General features: G+C 52.6%; 1 protein-coding gene across 1 annotated transcript in view; it reads right to left on the bottom strand.

Moving 5' to 3' along the window:
- Positions 1-25324, bottom strand: part of ADA (adenosine deaminase) — a 31847-nt gene that overhangs the window by 5132 nt on the left and 1391 nt on the right. Inside the window, exons 2-5 of the mRNA XM_011997630.1 lie at positions 11764-11825; positions 4349-4471; positions 1742-1885; positions 865-980 (exon numbers count right to left, since the gene is read on the bottom strand). Of these exons, the coding sequence (XP_011853020.1) occupies positions 865-980; positions 1742-1885; positions 4349-4471; positions 11764-11825 (445 nt within the window). The remainder of the gene's footprint in view (positions 1-864; positions 981-1741; positions 1886-4348; positions 4472-11763; positions 11826-25324) is intronic.

The raw sequence follows: 25324 nt of genomic DNA, 5'->3' as shown, positions 1-25324 counted from the left end.
CTCACCTGGTGTTTCCAACAACACTCATGGTAGGCTTACTCCCATGTGCAGATGAGGAAATGGAGGACCGTTTAACATGTCATCTAAAATAGAATTCACACTAGCATTGCAAAGTATATTGCTAATGTATTATGTACTGTTAACCAATAAAGTTATTATGAAGTGTTTAAGAAAGAATGAATGAACACAGGCTTTGGAACTAGATGTCCCTGGATGAAAATCCAGGGTTCGTGCCTTGCAAGAGGCTGCACCTCACTCCACCTCAGTTTCCTCATGTGTCAAATGGGAATAAGCAACGGTAGTTCTGCTTTACAGGCTGCTGCAAGGGTTAGAGGAAATGCATGCAGCTAGCTCTTTGGTTCTCACTAATCCTGAGGGTAGAGGAATGAAGTAAGTGTGATCATCTCCTTGTGACACTGCACAACTGAGGTGTCTTGGTGCACAACCAGAGAGGTGGTGTGACCTGCCCAAGGTCACACAGTGAGGCTGTTCACCACGAGGCACAAACTCTAGAGATCTGATCAGCATCAGTGACAAGGAAGACCCCTCAGAAATCCTGGAAATCAGGCCTAGTCATGGGTTCTGTGGCCTAGACAGGATGGGGCCTGGTCTGGGGGGTCTCAAGGGGGGACCATGGGCTGATCAGAATCTAGCCTAGATTTTTTTTCAATAGTTAAGTTCCTATTTGGTGTTGAGCTTCCTGCAGGGTAGCTACAAAGGCATGGCGTCCCTGGGGAGAACATCTCCAGGAAGTTCTGAGCCCGCCTAGGAGGTCTCCAGTTGTTTCAGGAAGCCCCAAGTTCCTGCCAGTGGGCTCAAGGGGGTGAGACGGGTGGCCCTCGGCAGGGCGGTGATCCTACTCACTGGGCTGGTGGCGCATGCAGCACAGGATGGACCGGGCCTTGACCCCGAAGTCTCGCTCCCCCTCCTGCAGGCCCTGGGCCACTAGGGCCACCACCTCGTCTGGGGTGAGGTCCCCTCTGTGTGAGGAGAGGAGTAGGGATGGGCCTGAGGCAAAGGGAAGGCCTAAAGGGCAGCTCTGGGACTGGGACAGAGGAGGAAGGCGAGGCTTTGGGGAGGACCCTCCTCCCCCATTGACCCACTGCCTCAAAGGAAAGACTGGCAGAGATGCCCCCAGGCCCTAGCATGTCCCTTCTGGCTCTTAAAGCAGCTGGGTGCTCCTAGGTCTTAGTGGGAGGTGTGTGGTGTTACACGGCCCTCTCCACCCCCAGATGGCCAGCATTGCTCAGCTGGGACCTGCCATGATGGCCACATTCTATATGTATCAGAGTCATGGCTCAGAAAATGGGGCAGGATGGTTTTGTGACACCACTTAGAGATCCATGGGGGCCCAGGCAGGGGGCTAGAAATGGCCAGGCTCACTTCAGTTATGAAGTCAGAGCAGGACCTTTAGAGATCCGATCTGCGTCAGTGACAAGGGAGACCCCTCAGAAATCCTGGCTGGCTAAGCAGGTTAACATTCCTGGACAGCAGGCCTGTGGCCAGAGCAAGACACAGCCAAACACTTGTGCCCAAGGTAAGAACATAACTGCAAGGTGAGGATGGGAACCACATCTCTTGTGACAGAGTTAAACCCATCTTTCTGAGGCCATGGACCAGCTTAGGGGCAAGAGCAAAGTCTTGCTTGGGTCAGGAATTCCCAGCAGTTCACCCCTCCAGTCTCAGAGCTGAGCCTCCCAGCCACACCCACAGCACGGCCCCTTCCAGGCCCATCACTCACTCAGCCTGGTTCCAGGGGATTGGCTCCACTTTGGAATTGGCAAGCAGGTGCGGACTGTACCGCACCTCCACGTACACCACGCCCTCTTTGGCCTTCATCTCTACAAACTCATAGGCGATCCTTTTGATAGCCTCCCGGCAGCCCCTGGGAAGGGAAGAAAGGGGTTGGGATCAAACTTCCCCAAGTCCCTTGGGAGCTCCAGGAGCAAATGACATCCCCAACCCTTGGCAGATTAAACCCGCTTCTGGCCCCATTCTCATCCCCCAGACCCAAGCTCTGGGCATTCACTGGATAAGATCCTCGACACTGTGCAAGTCCTATCAGCTCTACTTTGGAACTGCATGCCAGTTCTCCCTCCTCCATTCTGGCTTGAATCACGCCATCTCTAACTGGCCTCCCTGTCTCCATGCTTGCCCCTGTCATCCTGTTCTCCACCCAGCAGCTGGGGTTTAAAAAGGTAAATCAAAGCATATCGCTTCTCCCCTCAAAGCCCCAATAGCTTTCTGCCACGGAGAATGACATCACAACTCCCAGGTCCCATCCACAAGGCCTACATCCTCCAGGCCTTGCCAGGCTCCCCAACATCTTCCTTCTCCCTCATTCCCTGAGGCCACCAGAGAAGACACAGTCCTGCTCTTCCCCTTCCCCGATAGTGTCCTACACTGCGTCTCTCCCACTCCCCTGGTTTAGAGCCAGCTCAAGCTTCACCTCCTCAGAGAGGCCTTCCCTGACTGCCTTATCTTTTTCTTTTCTTTTCTTTTCTTTTTTTTGAGATGGAATCTTGCTCTGTCACCCAGGCTGGAGTCCAGTGGTGCCATCTCAGCTCACTGCAGCCTCTGCCTCCCAGGTTCAAGTGATTCTTCTGCCTCAGCCTCCCGAGTAGCTGGGATTACAGGCGCCCACCACCATGCCCGTTTAATTTTTTGTATTTTTAGTAGAGATGGGGTTTCACCGTGTTAGCCAGGATGGTCTCAATCTCCTGACCTCATGATCCACCCACCTTAGTCTCCCAAAGTGCTGGGGTTACAGGCATGAGCCACTGCACCTGGCCCAGACTGCCTTATCTTAAAACAGACCCTCCACCATTCTCTGGGGCTTTGTTTTTCTCCCAGGTCCTTATCGCCACTCAACATTGTGTGCCATACGGTTTATCAGCCAGTTGGCTGTATCCCCTATTAGAATGCAGTCTCCATGTGGCAAGGACCCCTCTGTCTTGTGATGGCTGTGACCTCTCAGCTGAGGACCATGCCTAGGACAGAGTAGCCCAATATTTGTCGGTGATGAAGGTAAGGCTGGCAGGGAAGAGAAATAAGAGAAAAGGACACAGCTGGACAAGTCCAGAGGGACGCCTGATGTGAGAGACTCCTGGGATATAGTCACGGACTTGGATCCTTGTGTCCACACTTATCTGCTATGTGACCCCCGGTGAGTCACCCTCTGACAACAAGGAGTTGTTGTGGGGACAAATGAGTCAAACTTCATAAACCCCACCCGGGCCAGTGCTTGGAGCAGAGCAGACACATGCTCAAAACATTTTCATTGTTATCACTGTATGTTTGTTCCGGAAGCAAGGCACAAATTGGCCTGCCAGGGCCACTGTGTTGATCACATAACGGTGGACTGTGCTTAGCTGGAAGTTCCCGCCATGAGGAGTGAAAATGAAGCGGTTACTAGAATGTGTGAGGGAAGGCACACAAGTGCTGGGAGAGCCCAGTGTGGGAAGAAAGTGCCCTGCCCAGGGGAGATCAGGCCACTCTCAGGAGAAGGGGTCACTGGAAGTTCTTGCATCTCGAGGATGAGGATGGAGGCTGGGTGCGGTGGCTCACGCCTGTAATCCCAGCACTTGGGGAGGCTGAGGCGAGCAGATCACCTGAGTTCAGGAGTTTGAGACCAGCCTGGCAAACATAGTAAAATCCCATCTCTACTAAAAGTATAAAACAATTAGCTGGGTGTGATGGTGGGTGCCTGTGAACTCAGCTACTTGGGAGGCTAAAGCAGGAGAATCCCTTAAACTGGGAGGTGGAGGTTGCAGTGAGCTGAGATCACACCACTGCACTTCAGCCTGGGCAACAGAGTGAGACTCTGTCTCAATAAATAAATAAACAAATACATAAATAAATAAATAAGTCATTGAAATTTCTCTCTAGCACTCACCCATACCCCTTCTGGGCCTTTTCAGTACCTAGTGCTATTCCCCAGCGACTCAAGACAGGGGGGAAAAAAAAGCCTTCGAGAGAATCATCCCCACATCTCCCTGCCCCCACCCCACATTCAGGCCTCCCCTCCCCTCACGACACGAAGCCCTGAACTAGGAGATAGATGGCCCGGGTTCAAGCCCTGCACTGCCTCTGACCCTGTGTTCTTAGCTTCCATATTCTGCCATTTCTCTGTAGAAGTTGAAGCAATTTCAGTCCATCACACCCACATCTCAGAAGGAAAAACCGAGGCCTAAAGGCACTGGAGAGACTCACTAAGTGTACACAATGGTGAGAAAGACAGCTGTGGTTTCACAGCACCTTCTCTGGCCCCCACAGGCTGAGGGACAGGCCCGGTCCTAGTTGTAGGGATCAATGCTGCCCCAGGACCTGCGGGTTGGGGGCAACTCACGCAATAGCAGGCATGTAGTAGTCAAACTTGGCCAGGAAGTCCGGCAGGGTGAGCGGCTTGTCCATGCCAATGACGTTCAGCAGCCCCTCTGCTGTGTTAGCTGGGAGGGCGATCCCTCTCCTCCTGGAAACAAAACAGTGAGTGGTGGACCAACCTGGGGCAGGATCCAGGCAGGCCTGATGGGCCAGGGTGGAGCAGACTCAGGAGCACTGGCCTCCTTGCAGGACCACAGCAGGAGACATGGGCATCTCTCAGTCCAGCTGCTCCCACTAGACAGACAGGGAAACTGAGAACCAGGACCAGAATTTTCCCAGCACCTTTTACCCCCAGTGCACAAGTCAGCAAATCTCAAGGGGGATAAACAGGTTGAAGTTGTGTGTGCGTGTGTATGTGTGCACACGTGCACGCACGCCCTCCATATCCTTGGTTGATTGATGCTTGGAGACAAGGAAAGTGCCAGGGCAAGCTCATGACTTCCTCCTCAGCCCCAGGAGCTGGCACGGCCAGCTGGTCCTATGCCCATTCAGGGGTTATCAGGGTCACTGCAGCGTCACAATTTCCAGGGTAGGGGCAGGCATCAGGACTTCGCTCCTCTGACCTCCATCTGGCACATCAGAGGCTTGCCTGGCCCAGCACAATGGGAGAGGGCTGGTGGAGGCTCAGGGGAGGGTCCCAGTGGGCTGCCATCCAGCTCAGACCTCTCTCCCCTCCCTGCCCACAGCCGCCACACCAGGCTGGACTACAGCAGCGCTCAGTAAGGGCATGCTGGAAACAGTCACTCTGGCTTGGAGCCTTCATTTCTCCCCAAGCATCTCAGCCTCCCCTCCCAGCCACGGAAAGCCAGGGCGCGAGCTCAGGGGGCTTCCTCCCTTCAGCACATGCTCCTGCCTCCTCCTCCCATCCCGGCTCTGCTCCAGCTCACAAGGTCACCTCGAGTCTCAGGTTCCCCTTTTTTAAAAAATAAAAGGGACAGCCAGAGAACACCAGACATTAAGAAATGCTTCTAGGCTGGGCATGGTGGCTCACGCCTGTAATCCCAGCACTTTGGGAGGCCAAAGTGGGAGGATCATGAGGTCAGGAGATTGAGACCATCCTGGCCAACAAGGTGAAACCCCATCTCTACTAAAAATACAATAATTAGTTGGGCGTGGTGGTGGGTGCCTGTAATCACAGCTACTCGGGAGGCTGAGGCAGGAGAATTCCTTGAACCAGGGAGTCAGAGGTTGTGGTGAGCTGAGATCATGCTACTGCACTCCAGCCTGGGGACAGAGTGAGACTCTGTCTCAAAAAAAAAGAAAAAAAAAGAAATGCTTCTAACATGAGGGACAAAACAAGAGAACAGACAAAAGCACTCCGAGGAAATGGCACAGAGAACAGATGAAAACCTAAGAACTAAAACAAAAAAGAAATGAATATCCTCAAAGAGATGAGAAGACATAACATCCTTGAAACAAGGGAACATTCAGAACCTAGGAACGCGCGCTCGGACATTTATAAGAGAATGCGGCAGCAGCGTCAGGATGTAAGTAAGAAAAGAACTGGAAGCTCAAAGTGAAGAAATCCTCCACAGAGTAGAACAAAAAGACAAGATGATAAAAAATAGATAAAAGAAAATTAGAAGATTAAATCAGGAGGTCCAAGCATCCAATTATTCACAAAGCAGAAACAGAAAAATAGGAGGCCAGGCACAGTGGCTCACACCTGTAATCCCAGCACTTTGGGAGGCCAAGACAGGCGGATCACTTAAGCCCAGGAGTTTGAGACCAGCCTGGGCAACACGGTGAAACCCCTTCAAAACAAAAATTCACCAGGCGTGGTGGCGCGTGCCTGTAGTCCCAGCTACTTGGGAGGCTAAGGTGGGAGGACCACCTGAGCCTGGAAGTCGAGGCTACCACGGGCCAAGATTGCACCACTGTACTCCAGCTTGGGTGACAGAGGGGGACCCTGTCGCAAAAAAAAAAAAAGGAGGATGCCAAAGAAACAGAAGTGTTTGACCAAATGGTGTTTGTATGTAAGTTTGTAAGTACTTTAATAGCTTCTGTTAGTAAAATATTAAAATGTTTCCCTACATAAATATGTTTCCTAAGCCCCCTGAATGTGCTCCCTTCCCCATCTGTTAGCCCCAGTCCCCATGAGTGCCCAGGGGTACCACCCTGGTGCCCACCAGCCTGCTAGTCAGCCCACCACGGCTACTTACCAGTACCTAATCCCTGTAAAAGCCTGCAGGGGAATGGTGCCCTGGTGCGGCACTGGCACCTGCAGGTCGGAGCTCAGTGCCTTGGGTTCCCCTGAGACCGCTTCCCCTCCCACTGCTGGCCAGCTGCCCCAGAGTCACCCTCATAAGGCCTTGCCCAGTAACTGTGGCCCCTGAAGAGCCTGTACCAGTTGTCAGACACTGTTCTGGATATCATTCTGGGAACTGCTGGGTAGAAGGCAAGGAGATGACGCTAGGGCTGTGGCTCCCATATTGCCAAACCCAGTGGCCACATTTGCCTGGGACCTGCTGCACCAGCCATGTGCGATTCTCTTAATGGTCTCCCTCCAGCTCCCGGAACTCCACCTGCAGGGGCTCTGCCCTCTGGTCATTCTCTCTCAGACTCTGCCTTGTACACACCTGGCCAGGCCAACTCATCTCCTTTGGTGGTTTTCAGCTCAGGATCCAGAGGGCCACGGCTTCTAATTCTCTATGCTCACACACCACCACGGAGGGCCTGTGATGTGCTGGGCACTGGGCAGGTAGCAGTGACCAAGACAGACCCATGTGTCTGGCTGCCTGCTGAGAGGCAGGCATCTCATGCCACTTTTCCCCTTCCTCTAGATCACTCCCTTCCTGGGTTCCGCATTTCCAAATACGGCTCCTCCATCTACCCAGCTGTCCACACCAGAGACGGGCGCCTCCCCTTGCCCACTGCCAGCCGGTCCCCAAGAACAAATTATTTTGCTTTCTATTTCTCCTCTTCGATTCTTCTTCTCCAGCCTCCCTCCTCAACAACCATCAAGAAGGACCTTTTCAACACACAGTTTAGACAGAGCAGCCAAGGAAGGCCTCTCTGAGGAGGCGACATTTAACCAGAAGCCTTGGGGAGGGGGCGGTTCTGGGCAGGGGAGGAGGGGTCTGTGCTAAGGCTGCAGGCAGGAAGCAGCGGGTATAGGAAGCGCAGGGTGGTTGGAGGTCAGAGAGCAGGCATTTCTGTAGATGATGCACCAGGGAGGGCAGGGCCAGGCTGGGCTTAGGAAGGGACTAGGGCTTTGGCTGAAAGCACTGGGAAGGCACTGTAGGATTTCAAGCAGGGGACTAGTGTGAAATAATTTACCTTTTTAAAAGCTCCTCTGGCTGCTGCATGGGAAACAAATTGGAGGGAAGCCAGAGCTGAGGCCAGAGAGCTAATGCGGAGGCCCGACAGGAGACAAAGAGCACAGGGACTCCCAGAGTCTCCCACCGGACCTGGCCTCCGGAAGCTGCTCAGACTGAGCTGGAAAGCGCCCATCTGGCCCGAGCACCTCTTGCTGTCCCTGGCCACCCACACAAGCCGAGGCTCCTCACAGGGCCACGCTCTGTTTTTTCTTTTGTTTTGTTTTTTTTTTTTTGAGATGGAGTCTTGCTCTTGTTGCCCAGGCTGGAGTGCAATGGCGCGAGTTCGGCTCACTGCAACCTCCACCTTCCTGGTTCAAGCGATTCTCTTGCCTCAGTCTCTCAAGTAGCTGGGATTATAGGTGCCCACCACCACGCCTGGCTAATTTTTTGTATGTTTAGTAGACATGGGGTTTCCCCATGTTGGCCAGGCTGGGCTTGAACTCCTGACTTCAGATGATCTACCCGCCTCAGCCTCCCAAAATGCTGGGATTATAGGCGTGAGCCACCGCACATGCTCTGTTCTTAGACGATCCCTACTCCCTGGTCAGCCACAGCTGCTGTGCTGGGGCACTGTCTAGTCCTCTTCCTGCCCTGGTGGGCAACGCAGCCACAAGAAGCCCACCCTCAGGAGCCCAGGGAGGGAGAATGAGCTCAGGGGTTGCAGGTCAAGTCCATTTCGCACCCCTATTTACCACATCATCCCGGGCAGGAGCTCTCCCCTCTAAGGCCCTTGGTGCCCTTGTCAGTAAAACATAGTATTTTCCTTGTAGGGGTGCACAGAGGAAGAAAGGAAACTGCGTGTCTTGACTCAGAAGCCCAATGGTCTGGGTTTGAATCCCAGCTCTGTGACTTAAAGGCTGTGTGACCTTGGCCAAGCCACCCAGCCTCTCTTGGTTTACTAGGTCTGGCGGGTTTGAAAAACATCCAGTGTGGGCCGGGCGCGGTGGCTCAAGCCTGTAATCCCAGCACTTTGGGAGGCCGAGGCGGGTGGATCACGAGGTCAGGAGATCGAGACCATCCTGGCTAACATGGTGAAACCCCGTCTCTACTAAAAATACAAAAAACTAGCCGGGCGAGGTGGCGGGCGCCTGTAGTCCCAGCTACTCGGAGGCTGAGGCAGGAGAATGGCGTGAACCTGGGAGGCAGAGCTTGCAGTGAGCCGAGATCGCGCCACTGCACTCCAGCCTGGGTGACACAGCGCGAGACTCCGTCTCAAAAAAAAAAAAAAAAAAAAAAAAAGAAAAACATCCAGTGTGGACTAAGCAAGGAGCCTTAGAGAGGTCAGAGAGGCAATGCAGGCGTTGCAGAACTTTAAGGCCCATGTGTGGATTCTGGCTTTGACCCTGAGTGAGGTGGGGAAGCTGGGGAATGAGCTGGGAAGACCATGGGTTAAGGCTGTTGCTCCAGCTACAGCACTACAGGGCCCATAGAGAGGAAGGCCAGAGTAGACAGCTGAGACCAATCAGGAGGCCACAGCACCAGGGAGGGTCGGTGGTGGCCCAGACCCGGGCAGTGATCGGAGGAAAGAGCAATCCGGTTCAGAATCTCTGTAGAAATAGCTGACAGGGTGATAAACAAGACTGAGAACTATGTTGGAGAAGTCCCTGAAAAGGGCAGAATCCCGGGAACTGAAGGAAGGAGAAATGGGTGAGAACAAATTAATGAGGCAGGCCTGAGTCCCAGAGCTTGAAAAGGGCCACTGAATTGGGCCTAGCAGGGCTCAGGCCAGAGGCTCCCCTCTTCCTTCCATTCTTAGCCCATATTTGTGTGCATTTACAGACACCCATATCTGAGTGTGACACACTCCCCAGTCCGCCGCCTGCTGATTTCAGGCCAAGCTCCAGCTGGCTCCTGCCGCACGCCATCTCCAAGGCCCAGAGGTGGTGTGAGGAATGGACGATCGGACCAGTGCCCCTGCTGGTGGTTCCTTTCCCCTTTCTCTTGGCCCTGCCCGGTGCTCACAGTCCCTGGCTGCAGCTGATGAGCCCTCCATGACCCCTTAATGAGTGTCTTGGTTCGATCTCATCTTGGTGCCCCACTGAATGACCTCATTAGGGGCTGTGTGGTAAGCTGGTGGCTTGACAAGGGCAAAGGCCAGGCAGAGATAAGCCAAGAGGCTTCACCCCACTGAGAGACGTAAGCTCTGATTAATAAGAATATTATCATTAAGTGACATTTATGGAGCACATTAATGTGTGCTAGGCCCTGAACTAAGCATTTTACGTGCGTCACTTCACCAAAACCTCTAACTGACAGTGGGTAATGGCCAGGGCCATGGACTCGGGGACAGACTATCTGGGATGAAACCTTTGCCTTGTGCTTACTGGGCACCTTATTCCACCTACCGTGGCTCAGTCTCCTCATCTGTAAATGACGGCAATAGAGTTCCTATCTTACAAGGGGTTGTGAGGATTCAATAACTTAACCCGGGTAAAGCATTTAGAGAAGTGTTTGGCACACAGGAGATGTTAATATGCTTATGCCTTGCAGTTAAATAGGAATTAAATCAGTGGCAGCTTCCTGGGGCAGAAAAAGGTCCCCGGAAGTACAAAAAGATGGAGAACAGTGGACTTACCAGAAATCTCTCAGGGAGTTGGTGGAGATGCTCCCGAGAGTTGGGGGCAACCCTCAGGGATCCCTCGTTCTCCCCACAGGGGCAGACCTCTGAATAACAGGATTCTGGCTTATGGAGCAGAAATGTTCAAATTTGGGTCCAGAGCTGAATTTCAAGACCATGAGGGAGAGGCTGAGTTCTTTCAGCTCCAGACAAAGTGAGTGCTGTGCAAACATGCGAGGAACGCAGGTCTGCTGGGGCAGGGCTGGGCGGACAAGGAGCCCATATCGCCTAGGTCGTCTCTCTAGGGAGTGCCTGTTCTTAGCCTCAGTTGATAGAGACCAAGTTCACAGACAGGAGATAATGTGTCCGGATTTCAATCCAGATCCGCTGGATTTCAAAGACCTGCCCTTAAATGCTGGTCCTAAGAGAGGAGCTGCTGTGAGCCCTTGAGGTCTGGGTAGGAAGGGAAGGACCTTCCTCGCCGGGGAACAGGGGGACCCTCTGGCCCCCTAGCGCCTCTGAGAGCGGAGGCAGGAAGTGTGTTCTCACTTGGAAGATGCAGAGATTTGGGCCCACAGTGGGGGAGCCACTTTTCCGTGACTCCTAGCAGGTTACGACCCTGATGATGTAGTAAAGCCTTAGGGGTCAGACAGCCTTGGGTTCAACTCTTGATCTGCTATTAATTTGTGTGACCTTAGACAACTGTCTTGTCTGAGCCCATTCCCTCCTCAGTAAAATGCAGAGAGCATATCCTCCTCTTCCAAGCGTGGAGGAATTCAATGAGCTGATAAAGCCCAGCCCAGCTCTAGGAGATGCTCAACAAATGGTACTGGCATCTCATGTGGGCACATCACCAGCTATAGGCTCTCAGCTAAGTCAAAAGACAGGAGCTGGGCACGGTGGCTCACGTCTGCAATCCCAGCACTGTGGGAGGCCAAGCTGGGTGGATTACTTGAGGTCAGGAGTTCGAGACCAGCCTGGCCAACATGGTGAAACCCCGTCTCTGCTAAAAATACAAAAATTGGCCGGACATGGTGGCGTGTGCTTGTAATCCCAGCTACTTGGGAGGCTGAGGCAGGAGAATCGCTTGAACCCAGGAGATGGAGGTTGCAGTGAGCTGAGATCGTGCCATTGCACTCCAGCCTGGGCGACAGAGCAAGACTCCATCTCAAAAGAAAAAAAAAAAGAGAGACTGATTCAGCCCTGGGAACTACCTTCATGCATGTATGTGGGTGGGTGGGGAGAGCAGGCTCAGGCCTGGCTCACCTGACACCAGGAGGACAAAACTCGGAGGCCCAGAAAGCTCAGGAGCTGGTCTGCGGGTCTCCAGCTCAGTGCTGAGGCCTCCATGTCTCCACAGTCCCACTTCTGGCCTGGAGCTGGCTTAATTCCCACAGGGAGACAGGAAGGAACAGTGACCCTGGAATTCCCCAGGGTCCTCTGGGTGGAGCTGTGAACCCCACCCAAATCCCAGGGAGAGAGGGCTCTTCTCTACGGACTTACCTGCCATAGTATAAGATGGTTTCAGGCTTGATGGCTCCGTCTAGGTGGACGTGCAGTTCTACCTACAAGGGGGCAGGGGGAAGAGACAGAGAAAGGGAGAGAGAGAACAAATACCTATGAGTTCCCGTCAGACCTTTCAGAGCTTAATTAATTAATCATGATAACCATTAGCCACCATTTACTGGCCGGCTGCTGACCCCAGACACTTCAGTAAACTCTGTACTGCACTATCTCGTTTAATCTGCTCCTGGCATATGAGTTTAGCTGTTATCTCGATCTCTTTCACAGTTGAGGACATTGAAGTTCGGAGGGGTTAAATATCTCATCCAAGGCCACACAGCATGCAAGTAATAGAAGCAGGGGTCCAACCCAGTATCTTTGTTCTTAATTGCAGCTGGTGAGTGGCAGAGGCGGAATTCTAACCCAAGCCCAATTCCAAAGTTTGTGCTCTAGGTCACGTAGGCAGCTCTCACTCTCAGCCAACTAAATAAACTACTTTAACAAAAGGAATTGACCCAGATGTCCCGAACTAGGGAAGAGCCACAGCATATTTCAAAATTCAGGATCCATTTTCTTTTTCTTTTTTTTTTGAGACGGATGGAGTGTCGCTCTGTCTCCCAGGCTGTCGGGCAGTGATGCGATCTCTGCTCACTGCAACCTCCACTTCCTGGGTTCAAGCAATTCTTGTGCCTTAGCCTCCTGAGTAGCTGGGACTATAGGCAGAGACGGGGTTTTACCATGTTGCTCAGGCTAGTCTTGAACTCCGGACCTCAGGTGATCCACCCACCTCGACCTCCCAAAGTGCTGGGATTACAGGTATGTGCCACTGCGACCAGCCCAGGCTCCATTTTCAAAAGCAGATGCTACTCAAGCATAGCCTATCAGGAATCAATATTAGGCAACAGAAGAACTTTCTAGTACTCTAGAGTTTAAGAGCAGGGTCCTTGGAGGCAGCCCATCTGGCTTGACTCCCAGTTCTGCTGTGTGACCTCAGACAAGACACTTGACCTCTCTGAGCCTCAGTTTCTTCAACTGAAAAACAGTGGAATATTATGCTCCCCCGTCCAAGAAAAATTGCAAGGATTAAAAACGACAGTGTAGGTGGACATGGATAGCCCAAAGGAAACAGCCCCTGCTGCTCAGTTAGGGTGTTTAGTATGAGCTGTTAGAAGCACAGCAGGCAGTGGGAGACGGTGGGGAAAGGGACTTTGCCGTTCCTGCTCTTCCTGTTCCAAATGATGGAAGCTTTCTCCGTAGCCAGGGGAGATCCAGAAAACTCTCAGCTGACATCTCATGCTGGGGTGGGGAGCATGGGGAGCTGGATAAGAAAGTTGGCTGCCCTGGCTCAGGGAGGAACAGCCAAGGAGCTGCTGGTCCAAGGGCATCTAGGAGCACATACATGAGCTGCCTCCTGCAGAGGAAACCCAACCCAGGCCCATGGGAGGCCAGCAGGGAACAGAGACACCAGAGGTCCTATCAGCAGGACCTCAGAGTCATCAGATCTCTCCTGAGGTCTTCCAGCTGGCAAGGGACAGAGCGGTCCTCACACCCAGGCTCGGGGCCAGCTTAGTTGCTGGATTCCCTGACAAAATGAGTTCAGTTCCCACCCAGTCAAATGTTTGTTTCTTGGGCTCTCAAAATATGCTCAGCATTGGGAATACTGAAGCTTATAGCCCAGGGAACGGCCAACCAGCTGTGTGACCTCAGGCAAGGGACCTCACCTCTCTGAGCCTCTGTTTTCTATCTTTAACCCTCACAGGGCTATGGAGAGGGCCCAGCCAGAGAGCCGGAGTCACACTGTATAGAGCCTCACGTGGTTAGAGCTGGAATCTCGGCTCCTCCACTCACTCCCTGTGTGACCCTGAGAAAGTCACTTCACTTCCTGTGCCTCGGCATCCCCATCTGTTAAATGGGGAGAATGACAGTCCTTTCTTCTAGGCTTCATGAGGGTTAACTGCATTAGTACACAGGGAGTTCTTGGCACATAGCAAATGCTAAATAGTTGTCAACTAACAGTCAGTGAAGGCCGGGCATGGGGGCTCACACCTGTAATCCAACCACTTTGGGAGGCCAAGGTGGGTGGATCGCCTGAAGCCAGGAGTTCGAGACCAGCCTGGCCAACACGGCAAAACTCCATCTCTACTAAAAATACAAAAAATTAGCTGGGCATGGTGGCGCACACCTGTAATCTCAGCTACTCGGGAGGCTGACGCAGGAGAATCACCTGAACCCGGGAGGCAGAGGCTGCAGTGAGCCGAGATTATGCCACTGTACTCCAGCCTGGGCGACAAGAGCGAAACTCCATCTCAAAAATAAAAATAAAATAAAAGTCAATGAAGGCCTGCGCTCCTGCTGGATGCTAGATTGTAGAGTTAAACAGAAGGGTCTAAGTCCTGTTCCTGGGGCTTGTACAGGCCCCAGAGTGGGAGAGGCATTAAGCAAATGTCACATGGGAAAATGTACAGTCACAAACCAAGACGACTCCTATGACAGAGGGTAACAAACAAGAGAAGCGAACACATCTAGAGGGCCAATGACGAGCCTGAGTGAAAAGCCGGAGGATAGAGAGGAACCCACAACGCAAGGAGGGGCACAGAGGGAGGCGGGAAGAAAATTCCAGGTGGAGGGAACAGCATGTGCAAGGCCCTATGGCAGGAGAAAACGGGGTGTATGAAAGGAATTAAATAGAGGCTCAGAGAAGGGATGGTTCACGGGACTGGAGAGGCTGCAGGATAGGACCACCCAGGCAGGGCTGTGCGGGCCACGAGGAGTCAGGCTTTATCTGGAAAGCACACAGAAGCCACTGCAGGGTTGGCAGCTGGTTAGAGAAAGAGGGTGGCTCCTGCAAGGCCAGTTAGAGGCTACTGCAGCCATTTGCAAGATGACTGTGGCTTGGACCAGGGTTGTGAGGTGCATAGAGGAAAAACAGGCGGATAGAAAGAGATGCCAAGGCTCACATTTCAGGTTAGGCCTGGGTGGGGAGCAATTCCCACAGTTTGAGACAGAGAACTCTGGAAGAGAAGACCAAGTGCTGGAGCTCCCTCCAGGAGGGAGGATACGGGGGAGGGAGGCATGATTGGTTTGGTCTTAGTTATGTTAAACCGGAGACGCCTTTTGTTTTTTGTGTTTTTTGAGATGGAGTTTCGCTCTGTTGCCCAGGCTGGAGTGCAGTGGCTCCAGCTCAGCTCATTGTAGCCTCCACCTCCCAGGTTCAAGCAATTCTCCTGCCTCAGCCTCCCGAGTAGTTGGGACTACAGGCACCCACAACCATGCGCAGCTAATTTTTGTATTTTTAGTAGAGACTGGGTTTCACCATATTGGCCAGGCTGATCTTGAACTCCTGACTTCAAGTGATCTGCCCACCTCAGCCTCCCAAAGTGCTGGGATTACAGGTGTGAACCACTGCGTCCAGCCAACTGGAGATGCCTTTGAGATATCCAAAGGTAAATGGAGGAAGCCAATGGGATGTGAGTCTAGAGCTGCCCTGAGAAGCCCACGCTGGGAATGTGGGTGGGAATGTGGGTAGGAATGTAGGTGAGCACAGAAGGTGTGGGCCTGAAGGAGCTCACCTAGGGAGAGAACATCAAGGGAGGTAAGGAAAAGGCCTAGGATGAAGCTTTGACCAGCGCAAGCACTTAGTGGCTTTACGGAGGAGGCTGAGCCTACAGTACTGTGGCCAGAGAGGTGGGAGGGTGTGTGGTATGCAGAAGGCCGGGCCATCAGATGTCAAGTTAGCAGCGGTTCACAGGGTTAGCACAGTGGGCTGAATGGTGGCCCCCACAAAGCTGTCTACATGCTAATCCTAATACCCAGAACCTGTAACTATTACCTTATATGGGTTGGGCATGGTGGCTCATGCCTGTAATCCCAACACTTTGGGAGGCCAAGGTGGGTGGATCACTTGAGGTTAGGAGTTCAAGACCAGCCTGACCAACATGGTGAAATCCCATCTCTATTAAAAATACAAAAATTAGCCAGTCATGGTGGCACACACCTGTAGTCCCAGCTACTCGGGAGGCTGAGGTGGCAGAATCATTTGAACCCAGGAGGCGGAGGTTGCAGTGAGCCAAAATTGAGCCACTGGACTCCAGCATGGGCAACAGAGCAAGAATCCCTCTCAAAAAAATATTACCTTATGGCCAGGTGCAGTGGCTCATGCCTGTAATCCCAGCACTTTGGGAGGCCAAGGCGGGTGGATCACCTGAGGTCAGGAATTCAAGACCAGCCTGGCCAACATGGTGGCTACTAAAAATATAAAAATTAGCTGGGCGTGGTGGTAGGTACCTATAATCCCAGCTACTTGGGAGGCTGAGGCAGGAGAATTGCTTGAACCCGGGGGCAGAGGTTGCAATGAGTCGAGATTGCATCACTTCACTCCAGCCTGGGTGAAAGTGCAAAATTTCATCTCAAAAAAAAAAAAAAAAACCTTATATGGCAAAGTGTGATTATTAAATGTCTTGACAGGAAGAGTTTATCCTGGATTATCTGGTTGGGACCTAGATGCAATCACATGTATCCTTATAAGAGAGAAACAAATAGTTCTAAGAGAAACACACACAAGAGGAAGCAGCAACGTGACCTCAGAGGCAGAGACTGGAATGATGCGGCCACAAGCCAAGGAATGCCTGGAGCCGCCAGCAACTGGAAGAGGCAAGGAATGGACTCCCCCGAGAGCCTTCAGAGGGCAAGTGGCTCTGATGATATCTTGATGTTGGACTTCTGGCCCCCAGAACTACAAGGGCACACGTTTCTGTTGGTTGAAGCCAGCCAGGTGTGGCAACTTGTTACGGCAGCCACAGGAAACTCACATAGTCAGGCCCTGCTGGAGGTCACAGGATGAAAGGGCAGAAACATGTTCCCCGGGCTAAAAGCGCAGGCACTGGGGGCTTCGGATGAGTAGTTCTCAACCTCGGCTGCAAGTTAGGAGCACGGGAAGTTCTGGCCAGTTCCCAAGGCCTCAGCCCCATCTGAGGTCAATTAAAGCAAAATCCTTGGTGGCAGGCCCAGGCAGAGGATTTTCAAAAAAAATATGTAGTCAAGGTTGGGAACCACTGCCCTAGAGGAACCATTCTAGAGGCCTGAGTGAGGGTAGAATCCGCACTGAAATAAGGTAAGAGAGAAGTGGAGGTAAGAAGAGGAAGAAGGTTTAGACTACTCTTTCACAGTTTTGCCCCTAAAGGAACTAGCAGCCTTGGAGGGGGCAGGACGTGCATGTGGGTCAAGAGAATGGGGGGCTTTTTTAAAGGCAGGGATGTCTTGGGTAAGTTTAAACATCCATGGGGATGATTGAGGCTGAGTGAGAGGAGTTGCATGAGGTTACTGGGAAGGTAGAAGGAAGTCAGAAGGTCAAACCAGGCCTGGCCTTGGAGCCCGGAGAACAGGAGGATCAGGCAGTGAATGGGGGCAGTAGTCACGCACCCTTGTGGGTGGGGCGGTCTGCATGGCTACTTCTGGCTAAAGTATTTATTTGTTTCTTTACTTGTTTTTTTTTTTTTTGAGATGGAGTCTGGCTCTGTTGCCCAGGCTGGAGTGCAGTGGCAAGATCTCAGCTCACCGCAGCCTCTGCCTCCCAGGTTCAAGGGATTCTCATGCCTCAGCCTCCCAAGAAGCTACTTACTACCTACTACCACGTCCAGCTAATTTTTGTACTTTTAGTAGAGACAGGGTTTCACCATGTTGGCCAGGCTAGTTTCGAACTCCTGACCTCAGGTGATCCACTCATCTAGACCTCCCAAAAGTGTTAGGATTACAGGCATCAGCTGCCTTGCCCTGCCTGGCGAAAGTATTCAAATGTCAATTCAAGAACCCCACCTCCCAGCTCTGCTTTACTCTGGCACAACAATTGGCAATGTTCAGAGTGGAGTCTTCCCATCTGCCTGGGCCCTGAGTGATCGCAAGGAGCCAAAACCTCACTGGAGGCCCTGGAGGGACAAACAGTATAAGGTGAACCTGGGTCACTGCAGGTCCCTCAGACCTGGGGGCTGTTTGTTACTGCAGCAGCACGAGGTAGCCTCTCCTGCCTGAGAATGAGCAAACACACCTTTCTCAACTCAGCCTTGCAAACTGTGCTAAGAAGCAGAACCAAGTGCTATGAGATAAAGAAAAATCACACTGGGGTGGGCGCAATGTAGAAAGTGTGTTGGGAAAAGATCACTTAAAGGAGGAGTTCGCCAGGGAGAAGAAAGAAGGAAGGAGAGGGAGAATGGCTCCAGGCAGGGGAGCTGCGTGTGCTTAGTGTCTGAATCAGGAAGCAGGCGGGGAGTTGGCGAGAGTGCAGAGCGAGGTTAGTGGTGAGAAATGAGGCCAGGGCAAAGTGGAGAGGGGGCAGGGAGACTGCAGAGCCCGAAGCAAAGGGTTTTCCACCCAAGTGTGTTAAATCGGAGAGTCCCCTTTAAAAAAACCTTTCCCGGCTGCTGTGTGGAGGACAGGATGGCAGGAAGCCAGAACAGAAGACCAGCTACTGTGGGAGGGAAGATCTGATTGGGATTTGAATAACATGCAGGAAGTACTCAAGGCAGCATCAGAGATAGTGGGTGCTCAGTGAGCAGGAGCCAGACGGTGCCGGGGTGCAGAAGCAAGGGGTTGAGGGAGCCGGGCAGGAGGCAGGAGCGCCTCCGGGAAGGGGCAAAGCAGAGCCAGCTGCCCACCATGACCAGTAGCATTCATCCCTTCTCAGGGCTGCCTGAGAGGAGGCCCAGACACATTTCAGGAGTGGAGCAGAGGCAGGAAGCTACCTCCACAGGTGGCTCAAGCTCAGGCAGGCCTCTCACTGAATTTTCTAGAAAACTGCAACACACCATGGGAAGTCTGTCAACCAACTCCAGATGACAATGACAATGGGGTGGGGACCCCGCTCTCGTGTCCCCTTTCAGGGAAAAGGGTCAGCAGTGGCCTCGAACTTTTGAGTATCTACTATGTGCTAGACCGTCTACATGCATTATCTTATTTCATCCTTACAACCAGCAAGGTAGCGACTTCACTCCCATTTTACTGATGAAGAAACTGAGGTTCAAAGAAGTACCCCCAAAACAGTCAGTGATGGAGTCAGAATTTGAACCCTAGTCTGATTCTTGAGCTCCTAACCACTCTACTGTACTGCCTCTGTGGGCCCAGCCTCAGACATCAATAATACAGAAATAATAATAATGATAAAGCAACTACCTACTGTTTTCAGACCCTTTATCTCATTTAATCTTAATCCCTAGGCAATGTACATATCGGCCCCTGTTACAGATGGGGAAGTGGACTTGCCAGGCTAAGCCCGGAGAAGTTTAGTGGCCCGTCCAGGGTTACACAAATTGATGGTGGTGGAACTAGGGCGGAACTCAAGTCCCTCTGCCTCTATTCCCAAGCCCTGCCCACAGGCCACACCCCCTCCCTGGCACTCCTGACCTCTCCAGAAGGGAATCCCATGCCCCTCCCACTGCCTTTGCTCTCTGCAAGGCTGACTTACAGCCAGCCCAGTAACAGTCCCTACAGCAGGAAATCCTCCCAGCGCTGATGTGAACAGGAAGCATCCTCAGTTACCAACAAATATTTACTAAGCCCCACTATGTGCCAGGCACTGTGGAGGCCCTGGGGAAATGCACTAAGTCTCTGCTCTCAAGAGATGCCCGCCAGAGAGGCCCAGGGCGGGCACTCACCCAAGGTCACTCAGTGTGTCGGCAGCAGAGCTACCATGAGGACCCAGGTCTTGGACTTCTGGGCCAGATACTCCCAGATCTGACTCATGTTTCCATGTTCCCAGCTGCTGAAGGGCGAGTAGGGCCGTCTACCTCCAAGGCAAACCCAGTCAGATGAGCTGACCTAAGGCTCGCCAGGGAGAACTAAGCTGACTGGGTTTGCCTGGGAGGTAGACGGCCCTACTCGCCCTCCAGCAGCTGGCTTTGCCTCCCAAACACATTGCTCTGTTTTGTTTTCATCTGACTTTGTGGGTTCATGTATGTAACATGTCTGTCTCACTCATGAGCCATTTGCTGAGACGGAGCACCTTGTCTGTGTCATCATGCCGTGTCCTCAGTGCCTACGACAGCACCTCGCACAGCATCAACTGCTCTCTATGTTCAATGACCACGCTGTATTTCCTCATCTCCCTGTCCCATGTCAGCGATGCTGGGTGCTCTCCCTGCAACAAGGAAGGGGCTGACCTGCCCCCATGGGAGCTGGCAGTACCCACACAGGGGCAAAGGAGCCAGGGCTGTCCAGTCAGCTCACAGAACCTGAGCACCATGGCCAGAACCCAGATGAGCCACTGGTGCTCACTGCCAGCCGAACGTCCCCTCCCTCTCTAGCCCTGCTTTTGGTGATGAGCTGGACAGTGCCAGGGTCAGTGACTTATGCCACCGTGGCCTCTCAGCTGACTTTTAGTGTGAGGCCAGGAGACAGAGGAGCCCTGGGCTGATAAACTGTTTCAGCTCCACCTCCTCCAGGAAGCCCTCTGTGCTCAGCCTCATCTAGGCTCCACCAGCTCCAAGGTATACAGTGGAAGGGACTGAGCAGTCCCCGCAGTGTCTCCTGCTGACTTGAGGCCTCACAGCTCTGCTGCTCAGAGGCTTCACAGAAGGCAAGGTGTGCCTTCCACCTGGGGAAATTCCCGTGGAGCCACAGCATAGGGACTCAGCACACCTATACTCGTTTTAAAGGCAACAAGACTGAGGCTCAGAGAGTGGGAGGACCTTGAGTTAGAAAGTCTAATACACACCACAGCCACGAAGCTATTTGACTCTAAACCCAGAGGTCTTAACAGCAGCACGCTCCCTTCATGCCACATAGCAAGGTGCTGGGTCACTGATGCTAACATCTGAACAGGGGCCAGGCACGGTGGCTCACTCTTGTTAATACCAGCACTTTAGGAGGCTGAGGTGGGTGGATCACTTGAGGCCAGGAGTTCGAGACCTCCTCTTCACAGAGGTGGAAGGGAGGACCAGCGAGGGGAAGTGGATCCCGAGTCCCAGCTACTCGGGAGGCTGAGGCAGGAGGATGGCATGAACCCAGGAGGCAGAGGTTGCAGTGAGCCAAAATCGTGCCACTGCACTGCAGCTTGGGTGACAGAGTGAGACTTCGGCTCAAAAAAAAAAAAAAAAAAAGAAGTAACTGAAGGCACCTGGTACCCAGGACTACTTCAAGGACAGCCATTGTTATGGACAACATGGTGAAACCCTGTCTCTACTAAAAACACAAAAATTAGCCAGGCATGGTGGTGCACACCTGTAATCCCAACTACTTGGGAGACTGAGGCAGAAGAATCACTTGAGCCCCGGGGGGCAGAGGTTGTAGTGAGCCAAGATCGCACCACTGCGCTCCAGCCTGGGCAACAGAGTGAGACTCTGTCTCAAAAGTCTAAGCAGGACCATTACCAACCATGGTGGCGCTGACCAATGGCAGCCATTGCTGCCGCACCTGCTCGGAGCCAGGCCTGCACTTGGTGTTTGAGAGGTGGGTATGGGTATAATTCTCATTTTAGAGAGAAGAAACTGAGGCACCATGAAGTTAAATGACTCATTCAAGCTCCTCTAGTTGGAAAGTGGGAAATCAGGACTCAGACCCAGACAGCCTGACCCCAGTTGGTGTCCAAGTTCAAATTCCTTGCTGTTCTAGCTCCCTGGTCACTAGGCGTGCAGAGGTTATCCTCAACAACTGTTCTGGGGCCTGAGAACACTAAGGGCTGAGGACAAGCCTACCCCCAACACCTTGGGTAAATACAGATTCCAACCTCACTCTGCCCCACAGCCTGCTCCTCTCCACCACCCACAGCCAGACCACGGTCCTACTACCTTGCCCCGCCCCAGGGGGTCCCATAGGGAACCCTTCAAGACACCCGAGCAGGTGGACAAGTCTCTCCTGAATCACAGGGCCCCCAGCCACCCAGGCCAAGCCTACCCTGAGGTTGAATGCAGGATTGGGAAGCTGTCTGGCCTCCCCTGCTTCCCTGTATGACCACAGACCACTTCCCCTCTCTGCTCCTCCCTTCCTCCTCTGAAGCAAAAGGCTTCAATGAAACTCAGTCTGCTCTGTTCCCTTCCCCCACCAACTGCCACGTTAGTCAAAATGGGTAAGGCAGGCTCTTCCTAGCGACATTTGTGTTTTAACAGGTGGCTCTGGTAACTGAAAACCACTGCAAGCCCGAAAAGAAGTGCAGCTGGTGGGTTTTGTGTCAGGAAGAAAAAAGGAGGGAGACTGCAGCTGGGGAGGCCTCTCAGAGTCTACCGCAGCCCCTACTCCAGTCTCTAGGAAGGAAACCCACCCCTGAGGGCCTGCTGGTACCAGCCAGGCACCGTGCAAAAACCAGTCAGCACGTCAGTTTCCCCAAGAACCCCAAGATCATGGTTTTGTCATCCCATTTTATAGAGGGGGAAGCTGAGGTTCAGCAGGTGTCTCCCTGAGGTACCCTAGCTGCTATGCAGCAAGGCAGGAATTCAGCCCCAGTACATCTGAAGCCCGGGGCTAACGCACTGGCCCACACTGCCACCCTGATTCTAACTCTTCCCCCCACACGGCCCCACCTTTTTCTGCATAAAGTGGGAGTGGCAAATGAACAAAGCAATGAACAGCTTCTGCTTCAGTGCAGGCAGATCTGGGTTCAAGTCTAGCTCTGCTGCTTGCCAGCTGTGTGACTTTGGCAATTTCCCTCCCCTCTCTGAGTCTCAGTTTCCTCCTAGATAAGTGACGTTAATAATAGTACAGGACTTTCCTCAGAGGAAAACATTAAATGAGTCACTGTACGCAAAGCAGGACAGCGCCTCGTGCAGAGTAGACATTCAAATATGAGACAGAAAAGGGACATTGCTGATTTAGCCCCAATTCCCCTCTGCATCAGACAAGGGACAGTTTAGAAATTGCTGTCCCTTGGCCAGGTGTGGTGGCTCACGCCTGTAATCCCAGCACTTTGGAAGGCTGAGGTGGGCGGATCACCTGAGGTTGGGAGTTCTAGACCAGCCTGGCCAACAAGGAGAAACCCTGTCTCTACTAAAAATAAAAAAAATTAGCTGGGCATGGTGGTGCATGCCTGTAATTCCAGCTACTTGGGAGGCTGAGGCAGGAGAATCGCTTGAACCCGGGAGGGGAAGGTTGTGGTGAGCTGAGATCGTGCCACTGCACTCCAGCCTGGGCAACAAGAGCGAAACTCTGTCTAAAAAAAAAAAGAAAAGAAACTGCTGTCCCAGCCCATACCAGTTCACTCGCCAGTCTATAGCTTCAAAGCTCTCAGATTTTGTGTAGCCCTGGCAAGTCCCTCCACTCTCTAAGCCTCAGTTTCTTCATCTGTAAATGGGGATGAAGACCTATGCCTTGTCAAGTCATTCAGAGGATTCCGTGAGATAAAAGTTACTGACTGGGCACAGTGGCTCACACCTGTAATCTCAGCACTTTGGGAGGCCGAGGCAGGAGGATCACCTGAGGTGAGGAGTTCGAGACCAGCCTGACCAACATAGTGAAACCCTGTCTCTACTAAAAATACAAAAATTAGCCAGGCGTGGTGGCTGACGCCTGTAATCCCAGCTATTCCGGAGGTTGAGGCAGGAGAATCGCTTGAACTTGGGAGGCGGAGGTTGTAGTAAGCCAAGATCACACCACTGCACTCCAGCCTGAGCAACAGAGTGAGACTCTGGCGCAAGCCTGTAGTCCCAGCTACTCGGGAGGCTAAGGCAGGAGGATCGCATGAACCCAGGAGGCAGGGGTGGCAGTGAGCCAAAATCGTGCCACTGCACTCCAGCTCGGGCGACAGAGTGAGATTCTGGCTCAAAAAAAAAAGAAGTCACTGAAGGCTCCTGGTACCCAGGACTACTTGAAGGATAGCCATTGTTCTGATTATTATAACAACAGGCATGTGATCGGCATTGGCCTCCAGGATGCAGAATGCCTGAGTGCCTGGTGCCACCTGTGAACACAGGCTGATAAGGGCCACCCCTCCAACCTCCCTTTCCACTTCCTCCAGTGCCCAGCAGGTGTTCACACACCTGACAGGGAAAACTTGACTTGGGCATTCCATGACAGTGACCCTGCGTGGCAGGCACACTTGAATGTGTGTTTAGAGTTCCGAGTGAAGGAATCCAGGAGTGGCCAACCTGGAGATCCATTCCTTATCTATGAGGAACATCTGAGCCCCACCGCATTCCCACAGGACACTGACCATAGAGGGGTATAGCTACCAAGGCCCTTTGTTTTGGGTTAAATGAAGGTTACTAGGTGCAGGTGGTTGGCGGAAGGTGTTAAATGAAAATGCTATATAAACTGCATGCTTCTGCAAGTGGTTGCGGTTCTTCTGCTCAGCCTGCCACCACTGGACTCTCTTCCCTGTATGTAAGCCCCCAGTAAAACCCCATATCTTGTTGGCTACCTCTTCCAAAGAAGGTAGCCTCTTGAACCTGGTGCTATCTCCATTGGAGTCAGTAGGGGTCCCGCACAACAGAAGGCAGCTGCCTAGGGCCTTGCTACGCAAAGTGTGTTCCTGGATCGGTGACGTTAGCATTTCCTGGGAGCTGGTCAGCAGTGCAGCATCACAGGCCCCACCCCGACCCACACAGAATCACAGTGTGAACATTAAAAGTCAGGCCATCTGAGTTAAGTTTGAAAAGCACTGCCCTGCTCTGCTTTCTTCTAGCTGACCAGGTCCCAGGCCTCAGCTGGTGGCAGGTATGAGAAGGTGAAGGACACAGCAAAGGCTCCTGTCTCAGGAGGTTTGTACCTGGGGCACTGGCACCTCTATCCCCAAAGGTTTCTGCAGAGGTAGTTTAGGAAAGATGGTTAGGCGCATGGGATTACGAAGCCAGCGTCCCTTGGACTCAAACCCCAGACTGGACATTTCCTAGCTGTGTGATCTTGGGCCTAGTTAACCTTTCCGTGCCTGGATTAAATGAAAAATGCAGATAATGTGTTTAGAACGGTGCCTGGCACAGGAACATCAACACTCCATAAGCTGCAGCTAGTAATGCTAATAATTATAACTATCATCTGTCCCACCCACGAGAGGGCAGGGAGCTGGCTCTGGTCATAGTGGTTCTGGGATTCACACTCCTTCCCACTTCTCCTGCCAGCTCAGGCATGTTCCTCCTCACAATCATATAAGATTTGTCACATCTCAAACACATGGCAGGTAACAGTCTACCTTCACTCTCAAGCATCACCTTGTGGCTTTGGGACTCAGGACACAGGACAGCCACATAAGCAGCTGATGTCCCATCCTCCCGATGTGGACACTGAGGTCCCAACAGGGAAAATGATCTGCCAGCTTGAATCAGATGGGAGGACTGGGCAAGGCCAAAAAAATGGGGATAATAATATGAGCCCCTCCCTTGATGGGCTGTTACAGAAGAACTGCAAGGATCCAGTGGGTGTCTGCAACAAGTTCTCTAGAAGTGGGCCCTGCTGTTTGTCTCCATAACTCCCAACACATTCGCAATCGAGGAGCTTTTTTTTTTTTTTGAGACGGAGTCTCGCTCTGTTGCCCTGGCTGGAGTGCAGTGGCGCGATCTCGGCTCACTGCAAGCTCCACCTCTCGGGTTCACACCATTCTCCTGCCTCAGCCTTCAGCAAAGCTGGGACTACAGGCGCCCGCCACCATGCC

Source organism: Mandrillus leucophaeus, unplaced genomic scaffold, assembly GCF_000951045.1.
Source record: "Mandrillus leucophaeus isolate KB7577 unplaced genomic scaffold, Mleu.le_1.0 Scaffold544, whole genome shotgun sequence".
Lineage (NCBI taxonomy): Eukaryota > Metazoa > Chordata > Mammalia > Primates > Cercopithecidae > Mandrillus > Mandrillus leucophaeus.
This window is presented reverse-complemented; position numbering and strand designations above follow the sequence as displayed.